At 36.4% G+C, this 20,457-nt stretch overlaps 1 protein-coding gene across 1 annotated transcript in view; it reads right to left on the bottom strand.

Annotated features, from left to right (window-relative positions):
- Positions 1–2,050: 2,050 nt before the first annotated feature.
- Positions 2,051–20,457, bottom strand: part of LOC113231116 (alpha-2-macroglobulin-like) — a 63,835-nt gene continuing 45,428 nt past the window's right edge. Inside the window, exons 20-31 of the mRNA XM_026465287.1 lie at positions 19,789–19,913; positions 17,826–17,948; positions 15,267–15,469; positions 14,073–14,215; positions 11,837–11,994; positions 10,338–10,515; positions 9,183–9,343; positions 7,754–7,871; positions 6,986–7,179; positions 5,416–6,544; positions 3,657–3,758; positions 2,051–2,809 (exon numbers count right to left, since the gene is read on the bottom strand). Coding sequence (XP_026321072.1) covers positions 2,712–2,809; positions 3,657–3,758; positions 5,416–6,544; positions 6,986–7,179; positions 7,754–7,871; positions 9,183–9,343; positions 10,338–10,515; positions 11,837–11,994; positions 14,073–14,215; positions 15,267–15,469; positions 17,826–17,948; positions 19,789–19,913 — 2,732 coding nt within the window. The 3' untranslated portion in view covers positions 2,051–2,711. The remainder of the gene's footprint in view (positions 2,810–3,656; positions 3,759–5,415; positions 6,545–6,985; positions 7,180–7,753; positions 7,872–9,182; positions 9,344–10,337; positions 10,516–11,836; positions 11,995–14,072; positions 14,216–15,266; positions 15,470–17,825; positions 17,949–19,788; positions 19,914–20,457) is intronic.

The raw sequence follows: 20,457 nt of genomic DNA, 5'->3' as shown, positions 1-20,457 counted from the left end.
AGAGGTCCCAGGTTCGATTCCCGGGCAGGGAGAAATATTTGTATGGCCTACATTTATTTCTCTCGTGAGTTTGGGTGTAATTTGTGGTTGTCTATGTGTGTGTCCATAGCACCCGCGACACAGGGTCTCCCTAGTGCGGGGCTATGTTGAGTGTGAGCGTTATTATTATTATTATTATTAAACAATTAACAATTAAAAACGTATCCAAATATCATTATTGTCGCTCTTATTCTTGTCTACTTTTAAGTAAAATAGTTACTTTAAGCCAAACATTTACTTGAAATATAACAATTAGATGGTGATAGTAGTGGTGATGACGGTTGTGACGATGATGACGGTGGTGATGGTGACGATGATGATTGTAGTGATGATGCTGATGATAATGGTGATGATGATGATGATGTTGATGGTGGTGATGATGATATATTATAAAGTTTATGTGACATTAACAAAATACTTATTTAGATTTATTTATTAATTACATATACGTAAATAGATGTATTTACACGGATGAGAAGGGTTTTGATACAAGAAGTTATATTAAAATATTTGTTACATGTTAAATTTTGTTAAATGTTCTTTTGTGAACGATAAAATGTGTGTCGTACATTACGTTTATGAGAAAATCATTCGTGTCACTGCAATCTCATTCGTGTGATCTAAAATATCGTTATTTGTTGTATTCAACTTAAATATTTCTGTGATTTTATAATTATTGACATTGCTTGAACTTATTTGTACGTTTAAAACCTTAAAACCAAAAGAAAGAGGGTTTTACAAAAATCACTCAAAAAGTGCCATTGAAATTCGGGAAGTGAATTTGACCCACACACGGTCCAAACTTACACCAGCAATATTTTTCACATTTCTTAGTATTTATTATGAGACGAATGTACTTCTCAATCTGGGGGTTTACTCCCATTCTCCGGCTATTCGAAAAATTACTGTCAAATAAGTAATACCAATTAAAAAACGCATGATGCGAATGAAGCTTCATACTTGACATCGTGTTTGAGTGCTCGGGAGTAGACCTTATGCTATTTAAAAAACAATGAAACGATTTAGAAGTTGAACCTTTTTTCGCGTTTATTTGTTTTTTAAACAAACCAACATTTCGGGCCTTTCAGGGGCTCTACTGCCGTTCTTCTTCTGACATCCTTCCGAAACAATTACAGACAAATAAGTACCTAATACTCTACCGAATCAAAAGATGCATGATGCGAATTATAGGTAATTGACATAGTCAGTAGGCTAAATTTGATTTTGCCTGAATCGATAACAGCTGTTAATTCACTGGCTTGAACAATGGTATACTCTCGCAAAAATACACAAATACTTCAGAATCAATACTGGATATAATAGACAGGTGGTATTGATATAACCGTCAGGGCGCATTATGTCTCAACCGTTATGTCTTAAAGTTTTATTTATCGTTAGACGACAGTTTCGTTTAGCCTGTTCCCATTCACGACTATCTGTGGTGACTGTGTCGTAGACGTTTATTTTATCCTTGAACAACTGTCGTGTCTAGTTGTTTTCACTAGATCGAGACGAAAATTTATAGGTTCAAGTCAGCCGCCTTGTCGTTTGTACGACAGAATCGTTTGAAGCTGCGATTAGGGCTCTTACACATAAACACGACGCGACATCGTGACACGACGCATGGCACGATGTCGTATCGTAGCAACTCACGATGCGATCCCCAGTGCCGCATCAATTTGTTATTCAATATTTAAAGATGACAGACGGCATTATGGTTGATTATTTAATAACCCGAGTAGAGGAGCGTCTTGTACTCCGGGACAAAACATCAGAAGAAAACAGTCATCTTTGAATATTGAATAACAAATGAATGCGGCACTGGGGAGCGCACCGTGAGTTTCTACGACACGACGTCGTGCCGCGTTGCGATGTCGTGTCGTGAATTTAGATTTCCACGATACGACGTCGCATCGTGTTTATGTGTAAGAGCCCTTATCTGTCGTCACATTTTTATCGTGACGTTTTATTTATCGTCGTACAACTGTCGTTCTAGCTCTTCCCATTGTCACGACAGTCAAAAAAATTGTGAACGACAGTTAATCGCGTTGTTCTATGTGTGAAAAACTTCATTTAAATATACAAGCTGATGATACTTTAAACTACACGACTATCTTTCGCCACGACATAATGGGAAAGCGTCGTACCTAACTATTTGTTTTAGGGAAAACTACTTACGAAGCGTATGGCCCTACTTAAAGCTACCACCATAAAATCCTAGTTCCGTTGTTAACATAAAATTTGTTGGTATCTAACTCGCCCAATTTTCAATAAATCATAGTAGTGCTCCGTGTTCTATGTTCTGTTACAATCTAAAGTTATGGGTTTCATTCTTATCAGCTCTTTACAACTAGGAAATCGGAGAACTACTATTTGGACTGTATAATACCTTAATGCAGAATCGGTGCATAATGTTAAAATTACATAAGTCTTTTTTTTTTTCGTTTCCCAAACATTGTTCTGCGATGGCCCGGTAATTTTCACGGACCCACTCAATACTTTTAAACCCAAGCTGGTTATATTAAGTAAAATAGTACACATTTATTGTTAGTAAAAATGTTTGACTAATTTCGGTATTCGAGACGATACGTGTAGAGCTGCTGCTTATTTTTTAACAAAGAATGCAAGTTCGCGGAAAATGACGAAAATTTTATTCTGTCGTCGGGGTCCACTTAAACAAGGCGGGAATATGCGACCTGGTATTTTATTTCGATGGCCCGGTACCAGGTCGCGACCCACCAAATGGGAAACGCTGACATAAGTAGATATCGCACCCCTCATGAAAGAATGACTTAAGCGGAGTCACGTCAAAAATGTTTTTTGCTCATTTAGATACAGAAAAATATAACCATCGAGTATATAATCAGAAATAGAGACGAAATGTCATTTTATTTGTTTGAAAACTATTCTGCCATATCATTAGTGTGACAACTGCGCTCCGATTGGTCAGCCCGAATTCGAAACAATTTACCACACATACAGTTTCACCTCAAATCGACCAGTTAACTTGAGCTTTGCTATAATGGACGAAAATTGCAAAATTACTTATTTGATATTTAATTACCGCTGAAATTTGATTTCCTTTGTTTTGTAATTAGATGTTTTGCTGTTTTTCCCCACACCACCGAATGGAACAGCACGTCATTATTAAAGATATTATCTTTATTACAATAAATACAGAATATTTTTGGAATATACGAATACGTACACACAGGTCAGTTGTAGGTGCTGTACTGTTCCAACTTTCTAATTTGTAATTTCAGTGCAAACGAGAGTTGATATTTATAAGTGATGTACCTGTCACTGATGAGTTACCAGGATTGTATGGCCCTTATTTCGTCTCTATTTCTGGCTAGATACTGGATGAATGTAACCCACATCCTCTCCAATTTTTGAAACTTTATCTACAATATTATATAGCTCATAAGATTGTTACTAACAAATATGGACTAATTGGCCTGAGAATAAAACAAAATATTAGGGCGTGGGTTATATTTTTCTGTATCTAATCGAGCAATAAACGTTTTTGATGTAACTCCACTTATGCCATTCTTCCATGATGGGTGCGACATATCCAATATACGTTGTTTAACTAAATCTTCTGTATCCGAGATGTCTGCGGTTGTTTTGATTCTGGGAGAAGACCAGACGACTTTGACGGACGGATCGTGAGTTGATTGAAGGCACACGCCAGTTCCATGGAAGTTCGAACGGTGGCGCTGAAAATTGATAGAGATGATTATATGTAATTATTAATACAAAGATCGAACTCTAAGAAAAATTTCTTCGATCTAACAGGACTCGAATACAGTCTCAGGTTCGATTATCATTCATCAGATCGAAGGTAGGTCCTTTCATTATCATTGAAATAATTGTGGGGAGTACGCATTTGATAATCATATCACATTTTTATTCAATATTGCGTTAAACTCAAATTTGCAATACAAAAATTCTTCATTGTACATCAAAAAAAAGAAACAAATACAATACAATTAAATTAAAAATAAGTGGTGGTACAATGGGCGATCTTATCGCTTTAAGCGATTTCTGCCAGACAACATTTGGGTGGAAGTAATTATATAACTCACAGGAAAAAGACGGCGGTGTGTGAAGAATTATTAATAAATAGATGGAAAATCGATAAATAAATACAAATATACATGTACTTATAAATAATAAAACCAGTACATATATGTATATGGATGTCATAAACTACTATATGTTCCTACACCTGTAAAAATGAAATTTCTAAAACATAATGTAATAACATAAAAATATTTAAGCTGTTCAAGTCAGTATAAATATTTAAGTAGTGTGAGTGTGTGTGTATTCAAATTTAGCGCTATATAGGAAATGAAACTATTTTTCCGGATTTAGTGCTATATTTAAAAGTTACCTTACGGTATACATCAAGCCAATAAAACTTAAACTAAAACCGAAATGTTGTAAAAACTATGACAAAAACTCGCTGTTTTCCAAATTTTATTATTATTTATTTATTTGACAAGCATTGGCTATAGAGCCATCAGCTAAAACAAGCAACAAAAAATTATGAAACTGAAAACGTAAAAATTATTTGAAATTAAAATTAAAAAAAAAATTTGAAAAAAAAAAACGGTAACTACAAAAAAACCGACCTTAAAAGTTATTTATAGTTTGCCACCCTTAGCGGTGGATTATTTTCTTCAAATTTAAATGGCACCACTTCTGGGTACCCTCTTTCAAAAAAAAAAAAAACATACAATCGAACTTCATAGGAGAACTTCTAGCACTGCATAGGAGCTTTAAAGACACATTTATTATGTAGGATAATTTTAGAATTTGTTAATAGCAGCTTTAGATTAGTGGAGCTTGTAATGTCTAATTTCTTTTTTTTTATTACTTATATTTTATAATGTATTAGTTACGTTAATAATTTTTTTATTACATTTAAAACTATGTATGTACATACTTTTAATAATTCATGTTTAGGCTAATGGTTAGTTAGAAGAGTCAATAAAATTAAATATAAATAGTATTATTAAAAATATTTTGACAGTTATGACCTTCAGTTGCGTGATAAATGGCACGTCATTATATCATTTAGCATTTTACTAAGAGAGACGAGGCGAACGGTTTCATATACGAATTTGACTCGCAATTCAACATACAGGCTTAAGCAGGATTACTTTATGAGTTCATAGCAGACCCCTTGAGAGAATGCTTGGAACCTGGAGTGCATTTGAACAGCTTGTCAAATTGCAAGAGCTTTTTGTGTACAGTTTGCCATTACCATTGCATTAGGTTCCTTTACCTTTTAAGAAGACCATAAATACTAGGCAATTTGTATTTTACTATGACTAGGATACATAATGTCAGTGTTTTAAATCTACTTACCATTAAAAGGTACTGCTACATAACCCCTACCATTGAAAGGAGGAGGTAAGGCTACAGCGGGCACGGGCCCTTCCAGGCCGTCCGGTACATCTAGGTCTTTCTCTGAATCTATAATGTGGAAATTCGATAAATTTGTATTCTCAATATCTTTGGCTCCTTGGTTAGCGTCGTCGGCGAATTGTTGATTTTCATGTGATATTACTGGATTATCTAAAGTTGCTTGACTTAGTTCTGGTTTTTTTGGTATAGAATATTCTGGATTTAATCCACTTTCTTGTGAGTGTAAATATTTTTCGTGCCCGATTTGTAATTTGGATGGAACTCGATATATGTTTGTAATTTCATTTTCTGATACCTTATTTGTTTGTGTATTTGGTATTTTTTGTTTAATTTCTGTTGTGTATTGTCTATTTTGTCTTAAATTTTTATTAAACTCATTGCTTTCAAAGTCTAGTTTGTCAGATATAATATAATCGTTAAAATCTACTTTTTTGACATTCGCTCGGTTAATTGAATCTTCATTATCATATTCTTTATTCTGCTCTTCATTTTTATTTTTTTTCAATGTAAAATAAGGCGAAGAATGTATTTCTTGCTTTTTTTGGTATTCTTGATTGGAATTTTGCAGATCAATATTTTCTTTTTGGTCATCTTGACTTGCATTCATTACATTAACTTCTTCAAACGGGTATACTTTGCTTACTTGGTCTACGTAAATTCTCTCTTTAAAGGGTTCTAGATTTGCTTGTTCAGCCATAATTCCGATGACTTGTTCTTCATTATTAAGTGTAATTTTCTCATTTGTTGGTCTCATTCCACTTATTTCCAATTCATTAGCAGCCTCCTTTACCAAATAGTCACCTTTCTCCTCCATATCGTCATAATTTCTATGTACCTCATCAGTATTTATAGTAAAATTTGCAAGGTTATTGGTTTTCTGAAGATTATCATACAAAGGGTCGTCAAGGGGTATTCCTTCGGGAATATTACCAAAAGGAAACTCATTTGTAATGAAGATTTCATCGTTATCGCCTAACGATTTGGCTTTGTGAAATAAATTGTCTGAAGACAGGTATGTATTGGATTGTTGTAATATACGCGGTGGACATTCCTCCGCGATTGTATAAATCTGAAAATGCACAGGAGTTTTGAAATGAGTAAAGTATAAAGTACGTTTATCTTTGACCACATTGTGGTCATGTGCAGTTTCGATAACTTTCAGGGCTGTTGGTAAACTGTTGATGTGTAAATTGAATTTACAGATGGCACTGTTTGCAAATAATATCCATCACTATGACTTACATTTAGGATCATAATTTTGGCAAATGGTGTCTTAATTTTTAAGAGTATTGAATGTCACGATGTTTGATCACCATGATATTTAGTTATTTTTGTGAAATTACTCTCCTAAACCCATCTGATTTCGAGACTCGGATGGGCTACCCGAACGGATCACTTCCGATTTGTTTTAAAATCATATACCAGCAGGCGCTGGTACCTTTACAGCTGCTAGCAGCTAACTAGACTAAACTGTATCTTATGACTATCATGAAAAAAGTGAAGTAGGTACCTGCGTATCGTTGACATCAGGATTATAATAATCCATAACTCGAACGTAACTTGGTTTAGTTTTAGCTGCGGGTCCAACAGCGTGTAGATTAAAACATTGATGTCCGCCGGGGTTGAGCATGGAGCTGCCATCGCGAGAGCCAAGGTAGAGAGTTGCTCGGCCACTGTTCGATGACAGTTCTATGCGACGGACGACTGTGAAAGTCGAAAGTATGTTATTTATGGCAAGGTTTATCTCTGTTCGGAAGCCAGATGCTATAAACTTATATATATTTTATAACATCAAGTAATGGGACGAACATGTCGTGCGCCTGATGGTAAGCTATACGCCTGTCCATAACAATTACAGTGCCACTCAAAGCTTTAAATCTGAGGTGCACTACCACTGCGCCCGTCACCCTGAGACGTAAGTCCCATGTGCCTGTAATTTTTTACCAGCAACCATACTCTTGAAAACCGGAATACAGTAATGCTGACATTATTGCTTGACGGCAGAAACAGGTAAGGTGGCAGTACTACCCTGAACGCACTCTTTCATAAGGAGCTCTTCTGCTACTACTATTATAATTGTTCCAAGGATTCTCACGAAGCCTTTCGCTCACATTTATATGGCGAACTGCTGTGAAAACTTGTTCCCTGAACGGTATAACTTTGACCTATTCAAGACGAGAATGAATAAGCATTATTTAGGTGTGCGTGCTCTATCGTCGACCTCATTGTCGATCTCCATCAGATGAGATGGTGGTCAAATGTATGTAATGGGGCTTACGGGTATTAGGGTTTTGTAGCTGAGCGTACAGAACGGCTGCGTCTGCGCCGAAGCCGCCTGGAAGTGAAATTTCTAGTAGCGCCATCTCTGGGAATTCGCCGATCCAATTTACACATGCCTGTACAAAATGCAGTAAGTAACGATTACAATAGTATTATCCTGTGATTACCGCTAAGCAAACAGAAGCAATATGATCTTTTCACAATCATGTGTCAGTATAAGCATGGACAAACAATTCAAAATGACTGCTAATCTCCATACTACAGATGATAACTCTGAAAAACTCTCGTCTAGCGTCTAGCGTCTAGTGCTAGACGTGACGAGGTCGCGAACGTTGCACTCAACCCCCGTTGACCATCGATTATGGTCGAAACTAGTCTGACCGCTTCCGACTAAAATACTACGCGACTAAGTCCCGTTACTTTTATATTATAATGTGTGATAACCGTGTTAGTTTTCATAATAAAACTCTGAAAAAGGTCAAGAACCCGTCTTATACCTAGATGGCGCTGATCGATAGCCTGGAAGTAGTTTATATTTTGTAATTTATCAAGTTTAATTAATTCCTCTTGTAACAAACCAACTTTATGTATTAGACGGCCTTAAGCCACAGTGTTTACTTGTAGTTTAACTAAGAATCCGCTAGATGGCATCGACCCATTTGGCGTTATTTCTGAATCGCGGTGTTAGGATTTTTCCTCGAATGGTGACTATTCGAACACAATTTTGTTTACATTGACGCCGAAAGCTCAGTTAGGCTAACCAGGAGTTGAGTCCCTTCTTGAGAACTGCTACCCGGACTTTCTGATATTGCGTACGTAGGGATTAGACATGGGGAATAGCGTTACATTTCTATCGACGTGACTGTCGTTCCGGTTCCAAAAAAATCACGGTGATAATTGTAATGTTTCAATTCCATTCAAAAAGTTGATTTTGTATTTAATGTAATTTTGTTTATTTAATACGAATCTTTGGATTGTTAAAAATCAGCCGATACCTTTACAGGTATCACAACTGACGCCGATGTGGATTCAAGTCTCAACGGGTTGACGAAAATTTTTCTGTGCTCAATCTTTGTATTCATAATCTTATCAAGCCATAAGAAAAGCAGTGGAGTTATTTCATAAAAAATCTCACTAAATACATTTGATCGAAAAGCAACATCTGCGTATATTTATATCACAAGTCAGTATGGGTGTAATTTGTGGTTGCCTATGTGTGTGTCCATGGCAACCGCGACACAGGGTTTCCCTAGTGCGGTGCTATGCGTGCATGCGTTAAGAAAAGTGTAATTTTTAAAGATTACCTCAGTTTGAGACATGAAATTATTGTATTTGTCGATACACTGATTCTTTTGTTTGCCTATGAGTTATTGGTAATAATAGTGTGTTGGATGACGGTATTGCAGCGGATCGCAATTTGACATTACCTCAACAACAGCTGCACAAAAGCATCCAGTTTTGTTCGCATCGCAGTTATAAACACCATCTGTATGCACTGTCACTTGCACAGAAAGCAGTTTGTTCGAAGAATGTTCTACGTCGTACGCATTGTAGGAACGTGTGGCTTGGACAAGTGCGCAGCCAGTGCCTGGAATAGAAATTAGTGAAGAAAAGAACGTAATAATTTCTTTTGTACCAAAATCGAATTAGGATTTTTCTATACTTAATTAATAGCACGATGTTTGACTACCATTAATGACATTTTGATATTTTATTATTTTTTGTGAAATTACTCCACAAGTTTGTCACTTACCGACAGGCGCACGACTTGTGGTAAGCGACACGCACATCTATAACAGTTGCAGTGCCATTCAAAGTTTTTAATCACAAAGAATTGAGAGGTACTGCCAGTGCGCCCGTCACCCTGTGACAACTTCCATGTGCCTATAATTTCACCAGCACCCTTAGAGCGTTTGTATACGTCCGAAATGTCATTTTATCTCTAGGTGTACAAGCGATATTCGTATTTTTTTGGATTCGAATTGGACAAGCGCACAAGCGACTTCCGAAGAGGCTCCGAATTTTCTAGGTTCCTATAGTCTTCTAAACCGGAAAGCAGTAATGCTCTCATTAGTGCTTGGCGACAGAAATAGGTAAGGTCGTAGTACTTCTTTGGACAAACTCTTTCACAAGTACCTCTACTGGTACTAAAAATGACATCATAAAAAAAACTTTAAACAATCCTATAGCATATCGAGTTCTTAGGTTTTCGCGATTGTTACAAAAAGGAAATGAAACTACTTTTCCGCAGTACTAATTAATATGTTTTAGTTTATTCTAATTTGTATTAATAATTAATATTAAATTAAACTTAATAAAAATTCATTCAATAAAATAATTTGTAACACTTAATGTAGCGTAAATTGGAATGTTTTCTTTGTAAAATTAAAAATAAGGTATTTAATTAATAACTATTGTAACTATAGTGAAAAAATAGGGTGGTTTGCATTAATATTAGACATAACTGGTTGAAGACTGTACCACCTCAGTCAACCGTGACGTCGGTTTGTTTGAAAAAACAAATATACGCGATTTAAATCCGGAAAAATAGTTTCATTTCCTAAACCCTATAGCATACGCACCTTCCACATAAACAGACACCTTATTTCCGTTCATGTAGACAACACCCGGAACGGTATCTTCAGCCTTGAGATATACCGTCTTCAGAGCACTACCGTGTATGGTTACGTTGAGGTTGGTCGGCGTACTTGGGTGTACAGATGACCAGGTTGTTAAGGCCTCCAAAGCTACTAAGGTATCCTGTAAAAGTAGATATTTTCTATTCATTCCTTTAAAGGACGACTTCGAAATGGAAAGTGAAAATACTTGCGAGTTCATTTGGCTAAGTTGCTTTTGTTGCAAGGGGTATTACAGCTGGATCAGCTATAAAACTCAAGGACACTGGCAACAGATCCCACATGTTGCAATGTGGGATTGCCACACCCCAGTTCCTTTTGCATACACACATCAAAAGTGTCTAGGGATCAAACTACTTTAATTTTTTAGGTTTTAAGTATTTAATTGCCCTATTATAGTTAAATAAAAATATCAATATAAATTTATAGTTTTTTAAATTGACCAAAAATCATTGGTGTTAAAAAAAATAATTAAAAACCTGATTTTGAAACGTGCTTGTTTTATATATACATAGTTCACTGTTCCATATAATTAATGTTATTATTTAAGAAGTGTTTTATTCATAAGCTAGCAACTCGTAACTCTAGTTTTCAATTAATTGGATTTATTTATAATAATTTAATTAAATGGAGCGAAAAGGGGATGTAAGGCAGGTTTAGGTGAAAGTTAGAGCGATTGATTGGTTAGGTCGTTGAGTGAAGATAAAATTGGAACATGCAATTTGTTAACAATTTCTATGATATGTTGCTAAATAATTAATTTGAATGAAGTCATTGTGGTGTTATTTTTTGAATATAAAAGCTTACGAGAAGTCACGTGTTTTAAATTATATTCCAGTATTAGTTAAGTTTGCATAAGCTATCGGCTTCAGCTTGATCCTGGACACTTTTCATGTGTACCTATACGTATATTACAAAGAGAAACCCTTTTAAGATTTTATGTTATAAAAGTTTGCAATATTATCTTGATAGCTTACGTATATATTACGATCATTGTTTGACAGCGAAAAGTGAGTGTAGGCCACTAAAGGTTTTCAGATAAGTAAGTTTATTTGTAAAACACGAGTTTTATTTTTATTTCTAACATTATTATTCACTTTGAAACATAGATGGCGGGACTTGATACTTGGGCACATTGTAAAAAAATGAAATTATGGAGTTTTGAATTGGGCAAAACTTAGAATTTAAAATTATAAGCGTGCTTGTGTGCTTATATTAAAAAGCGAGCTTTTTAAAGTGCTTTTCGTTGAAACGCCTATCTCTAATCGCATTTATATGAATCCAGTGCGAATACTAGACGCCGTAGTGGACGTTGGATCCAGCTGGACTAATGCAAACCAGCCAATACTGTCGAAATTTGATTCGACCAGACTTCTCTCTATTTGTCGTTATGTTACATCCGCGGTTCCGGTTCCGCGGTGACATCGACGTGGAACGGCCGTCACCTGCGTGGCCACGAACCCGCCCGCGGGGCTCCTGTGCGCGGAGAGCCAGCGCACGGCCGCGCGGGCGTCGCGCGCGCAGCTCGAGCGGAGTGCCGCAGGGCAGCCGGCCAGGGCCAGCAGCGCGTAGCTAGTGGCTTCTATCGACGTTGTCAGACTGCCTGAGAAGGAAATAAATTCGGTTTGTTCGCTACATTTATTCATTAATACTAACTTTGTATACAAATGTCTATGGACCACAGTTTGCTCATGTGACTTTACAAACTGTGAAACTAATGATTTTAGCCTGTATTGTATACTTGTATTAATAAATTTACTTTCAGTGTGCTGTGGGCTAATTATTCTCCTCATTTAATTTTAATCATCAGTTCGTATTCTGAAATTATCATAACACGATGTTTTTTGCCATAGCAACATTATTTTGTTTTTTTTTTAAATACAATGTTATGACATAAGAATTCAAAATGGCCACCGTAAATATATAACGCTTTCCCGCGAAAAAATGTCGGTAAATTAAAATTATTAATTACAATATAAGATTATGGCCAATTCGTCTTAGCCTGTCGCGAATGAGGAACGACATTAATAAAAAAAAAATACAATAGTCACATGCTCTATGATGGTAAACACAAATAATAAAATTATAAACTAGTGATCTAATGAGTCAACATAAAAGTAACTGCCTTCGTAATAAATAAGTGCTTTAGTTATTAATGCAAAGATCAAACGAGTAGTTCACTAGCAAACTACGTTATGTGCACGGATAAAGAAAGGCAATAAACTAAAAAAAAAACAATTATTGTTCCGAAAACGGGTTTTTAAATGGTACTTTTTTCATTATCTGAAAATTGTGATAAAAAAGAGATAAACAATATGAAATGACTTTTTACTTTATTTCTATTTAAAAATTTAACATAGAGAGTTTTGCAGCTGTAACCTTAAAATAACTAGTTTTGTAATTGTTCTCGTACCTACTTTTGCAACAACACAATGATAACATGGTTAGTTTTGTTATTTATTATAATAATAAATAAAAAACTAATTAGAATTTTTTTTGGACTCATCCACCACGTCATCAACCATAAATATATCTTTTTTATCTGTCATTTCTTCTTCTTCGGTCACATTTGATTGTACTTGCCCAATATGAGTATACAATTCAAGAATTTCGTATGTAAACCAACCTCCGAAATGTTTGACGATCAAGTTTTTAATAAATGAACAAGAGGGACCTCTTGGATAATAAAATATGAAATATCAAACAAAATAACGCATTTTGCACGAGTGTGTACCTACTCAATAGAGCAGCGTTTGCAGGTTGACGACAAAATGGCAACTTTTGAAAGTGTCTAAGGAAGACGATTCGCTCTGGACCTTTTGGAGGGAAAAGTGTCGTTTTTATTTTGACTTTCAATTATTTTGTGAAATCTAGTTTAAAGTGGAATAGGATAGTGCTATTGTCCCTTAATCGAAGATTAAAACGCGAAATTATACGAATCTCGAACTAAAATACCCGTATCGGCCCGTTCTAAGGAATTCCGAGTCAATCCAAGCACGCCGCCTCAAATTGCCTATCCTCTTTGTGGCGGCCATATTTACAGAAAAACTTATTTTTATGTTTTCGGCTGAAGAACTTTGTTTCCATGGCCAGAAATAAATTAATAAAAAAAAAATCTAAGGAAGATAGTGACTTTTCCAAGAGTAGTCAACATTTGACACTGATTTGTTCAGAATATACCAAGTTTTGGCACTGTATTGTTGAAGTATTTGAAATACTGTATTATTTAAAATACTGATCCATTTCACGCCATTAACTAAAAATCATTAAAAATGTTACATAGCGCTGTTTGCAAGTGGACTATTCAAACACTAAGAAAAATTCCTTCAATCCGACTGGATTCGAACCCAGTGCCTTCAGCATACTATGACTGTCTCTCTTCCAACTGAGCTACGCAACAAATCAGCAGACGTTACGAATTTTTCTATGTGCTTGTTGCAGATCTTTGTTTTAGGTTTTTAACGACATTTTGTTGTAGCGCCATCTGTGAGAAATTTATGAAAGGTTTTCGTAAATGTCATAGATCTACAATAAACTTACAAGTGTTTTAGTTTACTTAGGGATCAGAGAATATGATGTCTTATTGTCTAACTTATAAAAAGGTTTGGTCCTTATCAACTTGTACACTTGAGGATTAAATGTATCATCGAGATATAAAAGTATCCAGTAACATTCTCTCACCAGTTTCCCACCACACCAGGTCACCTTTCCGCTTGGCCAATTGTAGCAGGTCCACCAGCTCTCTGATTTCCTCGTCTTGCTGGAGACCACCTATAGTATCTTGCAAGCTTGCATCATTTGCTCTTCTTATTTCTTCTTCGTACCTTATGTCATAAAACGTCCATGTGAATGTGAAATGGTTTGACCAACCGTCTCTGAAGCAGAGGCCGTGGGTTCGAATCCCAGCTCGCAACATCAAGGTTTTCGGAATTTATGTGCGAAATTTAATTTTGGTGGAGAGCGACATGCTTGCCCATAACAGTTACAGTGCCACTGAGAGCTTTAAATCGCAAAGATCTGAGGGGCACTGCCACTGCGCCAGACACCCTGAGACATAAGTTGACAAGTTGCTTGAGAGACGGTAGGCCAAGCAAATAGGCTGCTAGCACGCCTTTTAGATATAGTATTTAGTCATCAAATAATTGTTTAATATAAGGTGGTTAAATTAACAGTTTTTTTAACTATATTTCAGAATGGAGTGATAACTAGTTGACATCGAGTATATAACCAGAAATAGAGACGAAATGTCATTGAATTTGTTTGAAAACTATTCTGCCATATCATTACTGTGACAACTGCGCTCCGATTGGCCAGCCCGAGTTCGAAACAATTGACGTGTGTCGTCAATGGGTGTCGTCAATTGTTTCACCTCAAATCTCGACCACTTAACTTTGCTATAATGGATGACAATTGCAAAATTACATTACACAGTATTAAATATTTAATTACCAATGAAAACTGATTCCGTTTGTTTTATAATTTGGTGTTTTGCTGTTTTTCCCACACCACTGAATAGACAAGCCCCCATTGTTAGAGATATTATCTTTATTACAATAAATACATAATATTTATGGAATATACGGAGACGTACACACAGGTCAATTGTTGACGCTGTCGTGTTTTTCAGTGTAAACGAGATTTGATATTTATAAGTGATGTATCACTGATAAGTTACCAGGAATGTATGGCCATTATTTCGTCTCTATTTTTGGTTATATACTCGATGCTAGTTGATGACTAACACCATCTCTGTCAGTCATGGCCGTGTGAACTGTAAAGAGCCCAAAATTTTTTGGCAAAAACAAAAACACGCGTTTTAGATGACGAAAAAATAATGTGGTAATCGCGACATCTTTATTATCTACCTATACTTACTTTCTCAACTTGACAAAAGCATAAACCAGTAAACTCAACGCGTAGATTTTGTTAGGTGCCTTCGACTTCAACGGCAGAGCTCGAAGACAGGTCAACGCGTTCCGAAGGAGGCGCGCTGGTAATATTGACGTGTCTAGAAGCGAGGTGATGACGTATGCTGTTAGAGCCACGTTGGCTATATCACCATCCTCGCTGAGACCTCCCTGTGGCAAAAAAAACAGGTCTCTCTTTTAATTAAGTACATTTATTTCCCTGTCTCCCGGTTACGTATTGACCACGGACCTGCTAATCATGATACAAGACACGTAGTCGGGTAATTAGTACTTATCGGTACACTAGATGTCGCAACGAGCACCAAGTAGCTATTTTTGTATAATATAAAAGTGAATTTGTTTTACATTGACGAACTGCAACTTATCAAAGCTACTCTAATTTCTAGTGATAACAAACAAATCAACTAGATGGCGCTTATTGCATTGATATTTATACTGCCAGCTCTAGAGATGGGAAAAACTGCTTATTTATTTAAACGTTAAAATGTTGTGCTTTTTTAAAAAGAGCGTGCTTTTCTAAACGCTTTTCACTTAAACGCTTTTTTGGGTCGTATTCTAGAACTCTACTCAATGCTCAAGTCAGGACTTGAGTATGATTCAAAGCACTAGAAATCATACTCAAGTCCTTGCCATTAGGGTAGTATTTCCAGTGCTTGAAATCATACTCAAGTCTGCTCAAATCCTGACTTGAGCATTGAGTACAGTTCTGGAATACGACCCTTCGTTTGAAGCTTACAAAACCGTTTAGAAAAACGTTTAAGAGTTTAGACTTTTATGTTAAAAAAGCTTTGATAGCGAAAAGCAAGAGTAGACCACTAAAGGTTTTAAGGTAAGTAAGGCTATTTGTATAACAGGAGTTTTATTTTTATTTATATAATTATTATTCACATTGACGAATTAATTTGTTTAGGAAACATTGATGGCGGGACTTGAAACAAGCACGTTGTAAAAAAGCAAATTGTTGAATATTGAACTGACCAACGCTTACGCTTAAATTGAAAAGCGTGCTTATGTGCTTACTTTAAAAAGCAAACTACTTTCAGGTTATTTATCAGCGCCATTTTCAAAAATGTGGTATGGAGATTAGCAGATGATATTGACGTAGGTCACCAGATGGACCTAATACGATATCTTGAATTCAAACATCATTACCTGGGTGTCTATAAAGTAATTATGTAATAAATATTAGGTATGGGTAATATAGCTTTTTCTGAATCGTATCAGATTTCGAAACTATATATTATTGGATATAGCCCGCGTGCGCCCTGATATGTTGGCGTTTGATTAAATCGTATCGTCCACCATTAGTTGGGAACGCGTTACGCCTGAATACAACAATTTCCATAAAAAAATTAAGTTCCCTTCATACACTAGGTATACAGTTTCGGAGATTCAAAAAGACGGAGTGTGTTAAATTTGAATTACCTAATGTAAAATCGACTAGCTCAATCACAGAAATAAATGGAGAAAAGTTAGATTTTGTTAATAAAGCTGTCTTTTTGTGATCTTAGATAGTAAACTGCCTCCGTGGCCGAACGGTTACCATGCCGGACTGCCACGCAGAGGTCCCAGGTTCGATTCCCGGGCCGGGCGAAATATTTGTATGACCTACATTTATTTCTCTCGTGAGTTTGGGTGTAATTTGTGGTTGTCTATGTGTGTGTCCATGGCACTCGCAACACAGGGTTTCCCTAGTGCGGGGCTATGTTGAGTGTGTGCGTTAAAAAAAAAAAAAAAAAAAAGTAATCAGTGTAAATCCTCAGTGTAAATCCTCAGTGTAAACTTCAATGGTTTCCACATATATCTTCCTTGGCTAGCAGATTAAGCTCCGCTGCATACGCAGTCCGTAGAATACGTGAGCTTACCGATGTTGCTGCTGCTAGACTAGTTTACTTTAGTTACTTTCATAGTATAATGTCCTACGGGATTCTTATGTGAGGTAAAGCGGCAGATATACAAACCATATTTGTGTTGCAAAAACGAGCGATTCGTTCTGTGTACCGTTTAGGTTCTCGGGTTTCTCTTAGAGAAAAGTTTATGGCGTCATGACTGTGGCATCATAGTACATTTACTCAAATATTTTGTATGCCCGTAAAAATATACATAATTTCATTAAGAAAGAATATCTTCTTTCTTTATAATATTATCCTTAGAACTAAATCCAAACTCATGACACCACGATTTTGTTTAACTAAGGTAGATTATTTTATGGGGAACTGTATATGTTAAGATTACCATTTCCTAAGTTTAAAACTTACATTAAAAGTATTAGAAAATGGTAGATTACGTGTTAGATAAAGGTGTATGGAAAGTCTAGATCACACACAAATATGATCCAAAATGTATTCTATAGCATTTAAGTTTATTTGAAAAGAGCAATCCCTGGAGTTACTTGCTCGTTCATCTCAGGGAGGTCAGCGTAGTGAACGAGCAGTCGGTTTGTTTTAAATGCCATTCTGTAATTATATCTATATCATAAAACATATAATTGGAAACTCCAAATTACCTTTAATTCTCTGTGAAAGACTTGACCCTCATTCCTGAAGCATCCATTTTCCATTTGCTGATTTAGAAGCCATTTCTCTGCTCGGTCCAGAGCTGGGGGTGCTGGTAGACCTGGGGTCAGGACCTGGATTAAAGAAATCTTAGTTATCGATGATTTAAACGGGTACGGGTCGTCTTGAATTGATGCAGCGACGCGCAAGAAAACAAAACGAAGCGGCGCCTCTTGTCGTGTACATAGAGCGCACTATAAGTTTCCGGAACTGGCCACTTACATAAACAATATTTAAAAAGTAATGACAACATTTGAAAATGGAACTCTTTGGCTGTAGAATGCAGTTTGTTTCATCTGACTGTCTCTTGTTTTTACATTGTGGCGTCATTTTAGAAATTGGTTGTCTACATCACCATGGATATAACTCGTGAAAATTTTCGTAGTATGATTTTCTTCGACTTTAAGTGTAATTTAACAGCTCTTGGCGATGAAGCACTATGCAAGACGACTATTTATAGTTGGTTTGCAGAATTCAAATGCGGTCGTGTGAATCTCAGTGACGAATTTCGTAATGGTCGCCCGCCCACTGCTGTGAACAATAAAAACATCGATGCTGTGCGCCGTACGATCAAAACAGACAGGCATGTGACATACCATGCACGGGCATCTTTTCGCGTAGGCATGAGTCAAATACAATCAATACTACACAAACATTTGGGTGTGAAAAAGCTGTGCTCTCGGTGGATCCCACAAAATTTGACTGAGGCTCAAAAAGCGAATAGCGTCACTTGGTGCAATGTCATGCTTACCAGATTCAACGAAGGGGCCTCAAATTTGGTGTGGGACATAGTGTCTATAAATCCATAGAAACATGGACTTGTAGTTATGATCCCAAAACAAAGCAGCAATCGAGCGTATGGGTCTTTCGAGATAAGCCGAAACCAACCAAAGTGGTGCGCTTGCAAAGTGCCTCTAAGCGGATGATTGCTTCTTTTTTTATTAAAACTGGACACGTGGATATTGTTGCTTTGGATAATCGTTGTACCGTGAATAGTGATTGGTACACGACCATTTGTTTGCCAGAAGTTATTGACAAACTCAGTAAAAATAAATGTAAACAGACAAATGAATTTTTGAAGGTGAATAACGTTGACCTTATGAGCCATCCCGCGTACACTCCCGACCTGCCTCCTTGTCACTTTTATTTATTTCCAAAAATTAAGATCCAGTTACGCGATCAACGATTTTCATCACCTAAAGAGGTTGTCGAAGACTATGGAAGATATGTTTCAGAGATTGTCATGGAGGAGTGGCATAAATGTTTTCAAAATTGGTTCATTCGTATGAAAAAGTGCGTTAACGCTGACGGAGAACATTTTGACAAAAAATAAATTCATTTCTGACCATTTATAGTAATTTCTTCTTATTCATTCCGGAAACTTATAGTGCGCCACACGTATATTATCTCTTTTATTAATTTCCATTCCAATAATTGTTCACTACAACTTTATTTAGTAACAAAAATTGTTACTAAATAAAGTTGCAGTGTCACTCAGAGCTTTAAATCACAAAGATCGTTCGTTCGTTCGATCGTTCACGTAGCTGTGCCATTTTGAAGGAAACCTTACTCTAACTTAAACATAGTAGGGCGATTTAAATGTAACATAAATAATTCGGCGTTCTAACTTGGGGCCTCACTCAACCTTGATATAGGGCCCTTGAAATCGTATAAGCCTTTAAGAAACCAATATCAAATATTGACATTCTCGATGTCGATTTTGATAGATCTATGCAACGGGATATAATATATAATATTCAAAATAGTTTTTTGGTGTTAGTGTAACAATGTAGTGTTGTGTCCGAAAACATAAAGAGTCCTTGAGTCCTACCTACACACCATTGGTTAAATTGGTTACAGGCGTTGGTTATCGTACCTAACCAGTGTAATGTTGTGGAAGTACGTAAAGTTTACCTGGTGTGCTTTCCGAAGGTATCGAACAGAGAAGGCAGTCAACCACGTGGAAGGCGTTCTGTTTGTGCCGCCAAAAGCGCTGAAGCCACCTCCGGGGTGTGCGTAGTGAAGTTGTCGGGTGAAACCTGGACACAGTATTTTTCAAGGTTCAAATACTAATTTTAACATCAAAGGAGAAAAGGGAAACTCAATACGGCGACAAATAGGACGACAGCGAGCGGCAGTGCGGTGGCGATAGCGATATGGGCGGCGTCGCGGTAAACATGGCCTGTTCTTGATGCCAGTGAACCGATCACTTGGTTTGCGAGTTATTATGGGCGCGGGAAGACGTGAACCCGTATACTATGAACAATGAAAGCGAAAAGGCGACTTTAGCCGAAATTACGAAGAAAAAAGACGAAATCTGGATAAGTTCTATGATAATGCTAGTGACCGTGGAAACGACTGACTATATTCTTGCAAATATCAAGCCAGAATTGGAATCGCACTCTAATTACGTACGAATAGTATCTCCATTCGTCTCTATAAAGTGATTAATGATCCTTCTATTTTTATAGTCGTTATATTTGCTCTTTCATATTGGTGGTCTTTCTAAAACTGCGGAATTATTTCCTTCGACGATATCTGTAAATTTCATTGATAAAAAAATAGGTGTGGGTAAGCAACTAG

The sequence above is a fragment of the Hyposmocoma kahamanoa genome, unplaced genomic scaffold, assembly GCF_003589595.1.
Source record: "Hyposmocoma kahamanoa isolate Upper Pololo Valley unplaced genomic scaffold, ASM358959v1 64, whole genome shotgun sequence".
In the NCBI taxonomy this organism is placed as follows: Eukaryota; Metazoa; Arthropoda; class Insecta; order Lepidoptera; family Cosmopterigidae; genus Hyposmocoma; species Hyposmocoma kahamanoa.
Note: the sequence above shows the minus strand (reverse complement) of the source record. Positions and strands in the feature narration are given on the sequence as shown.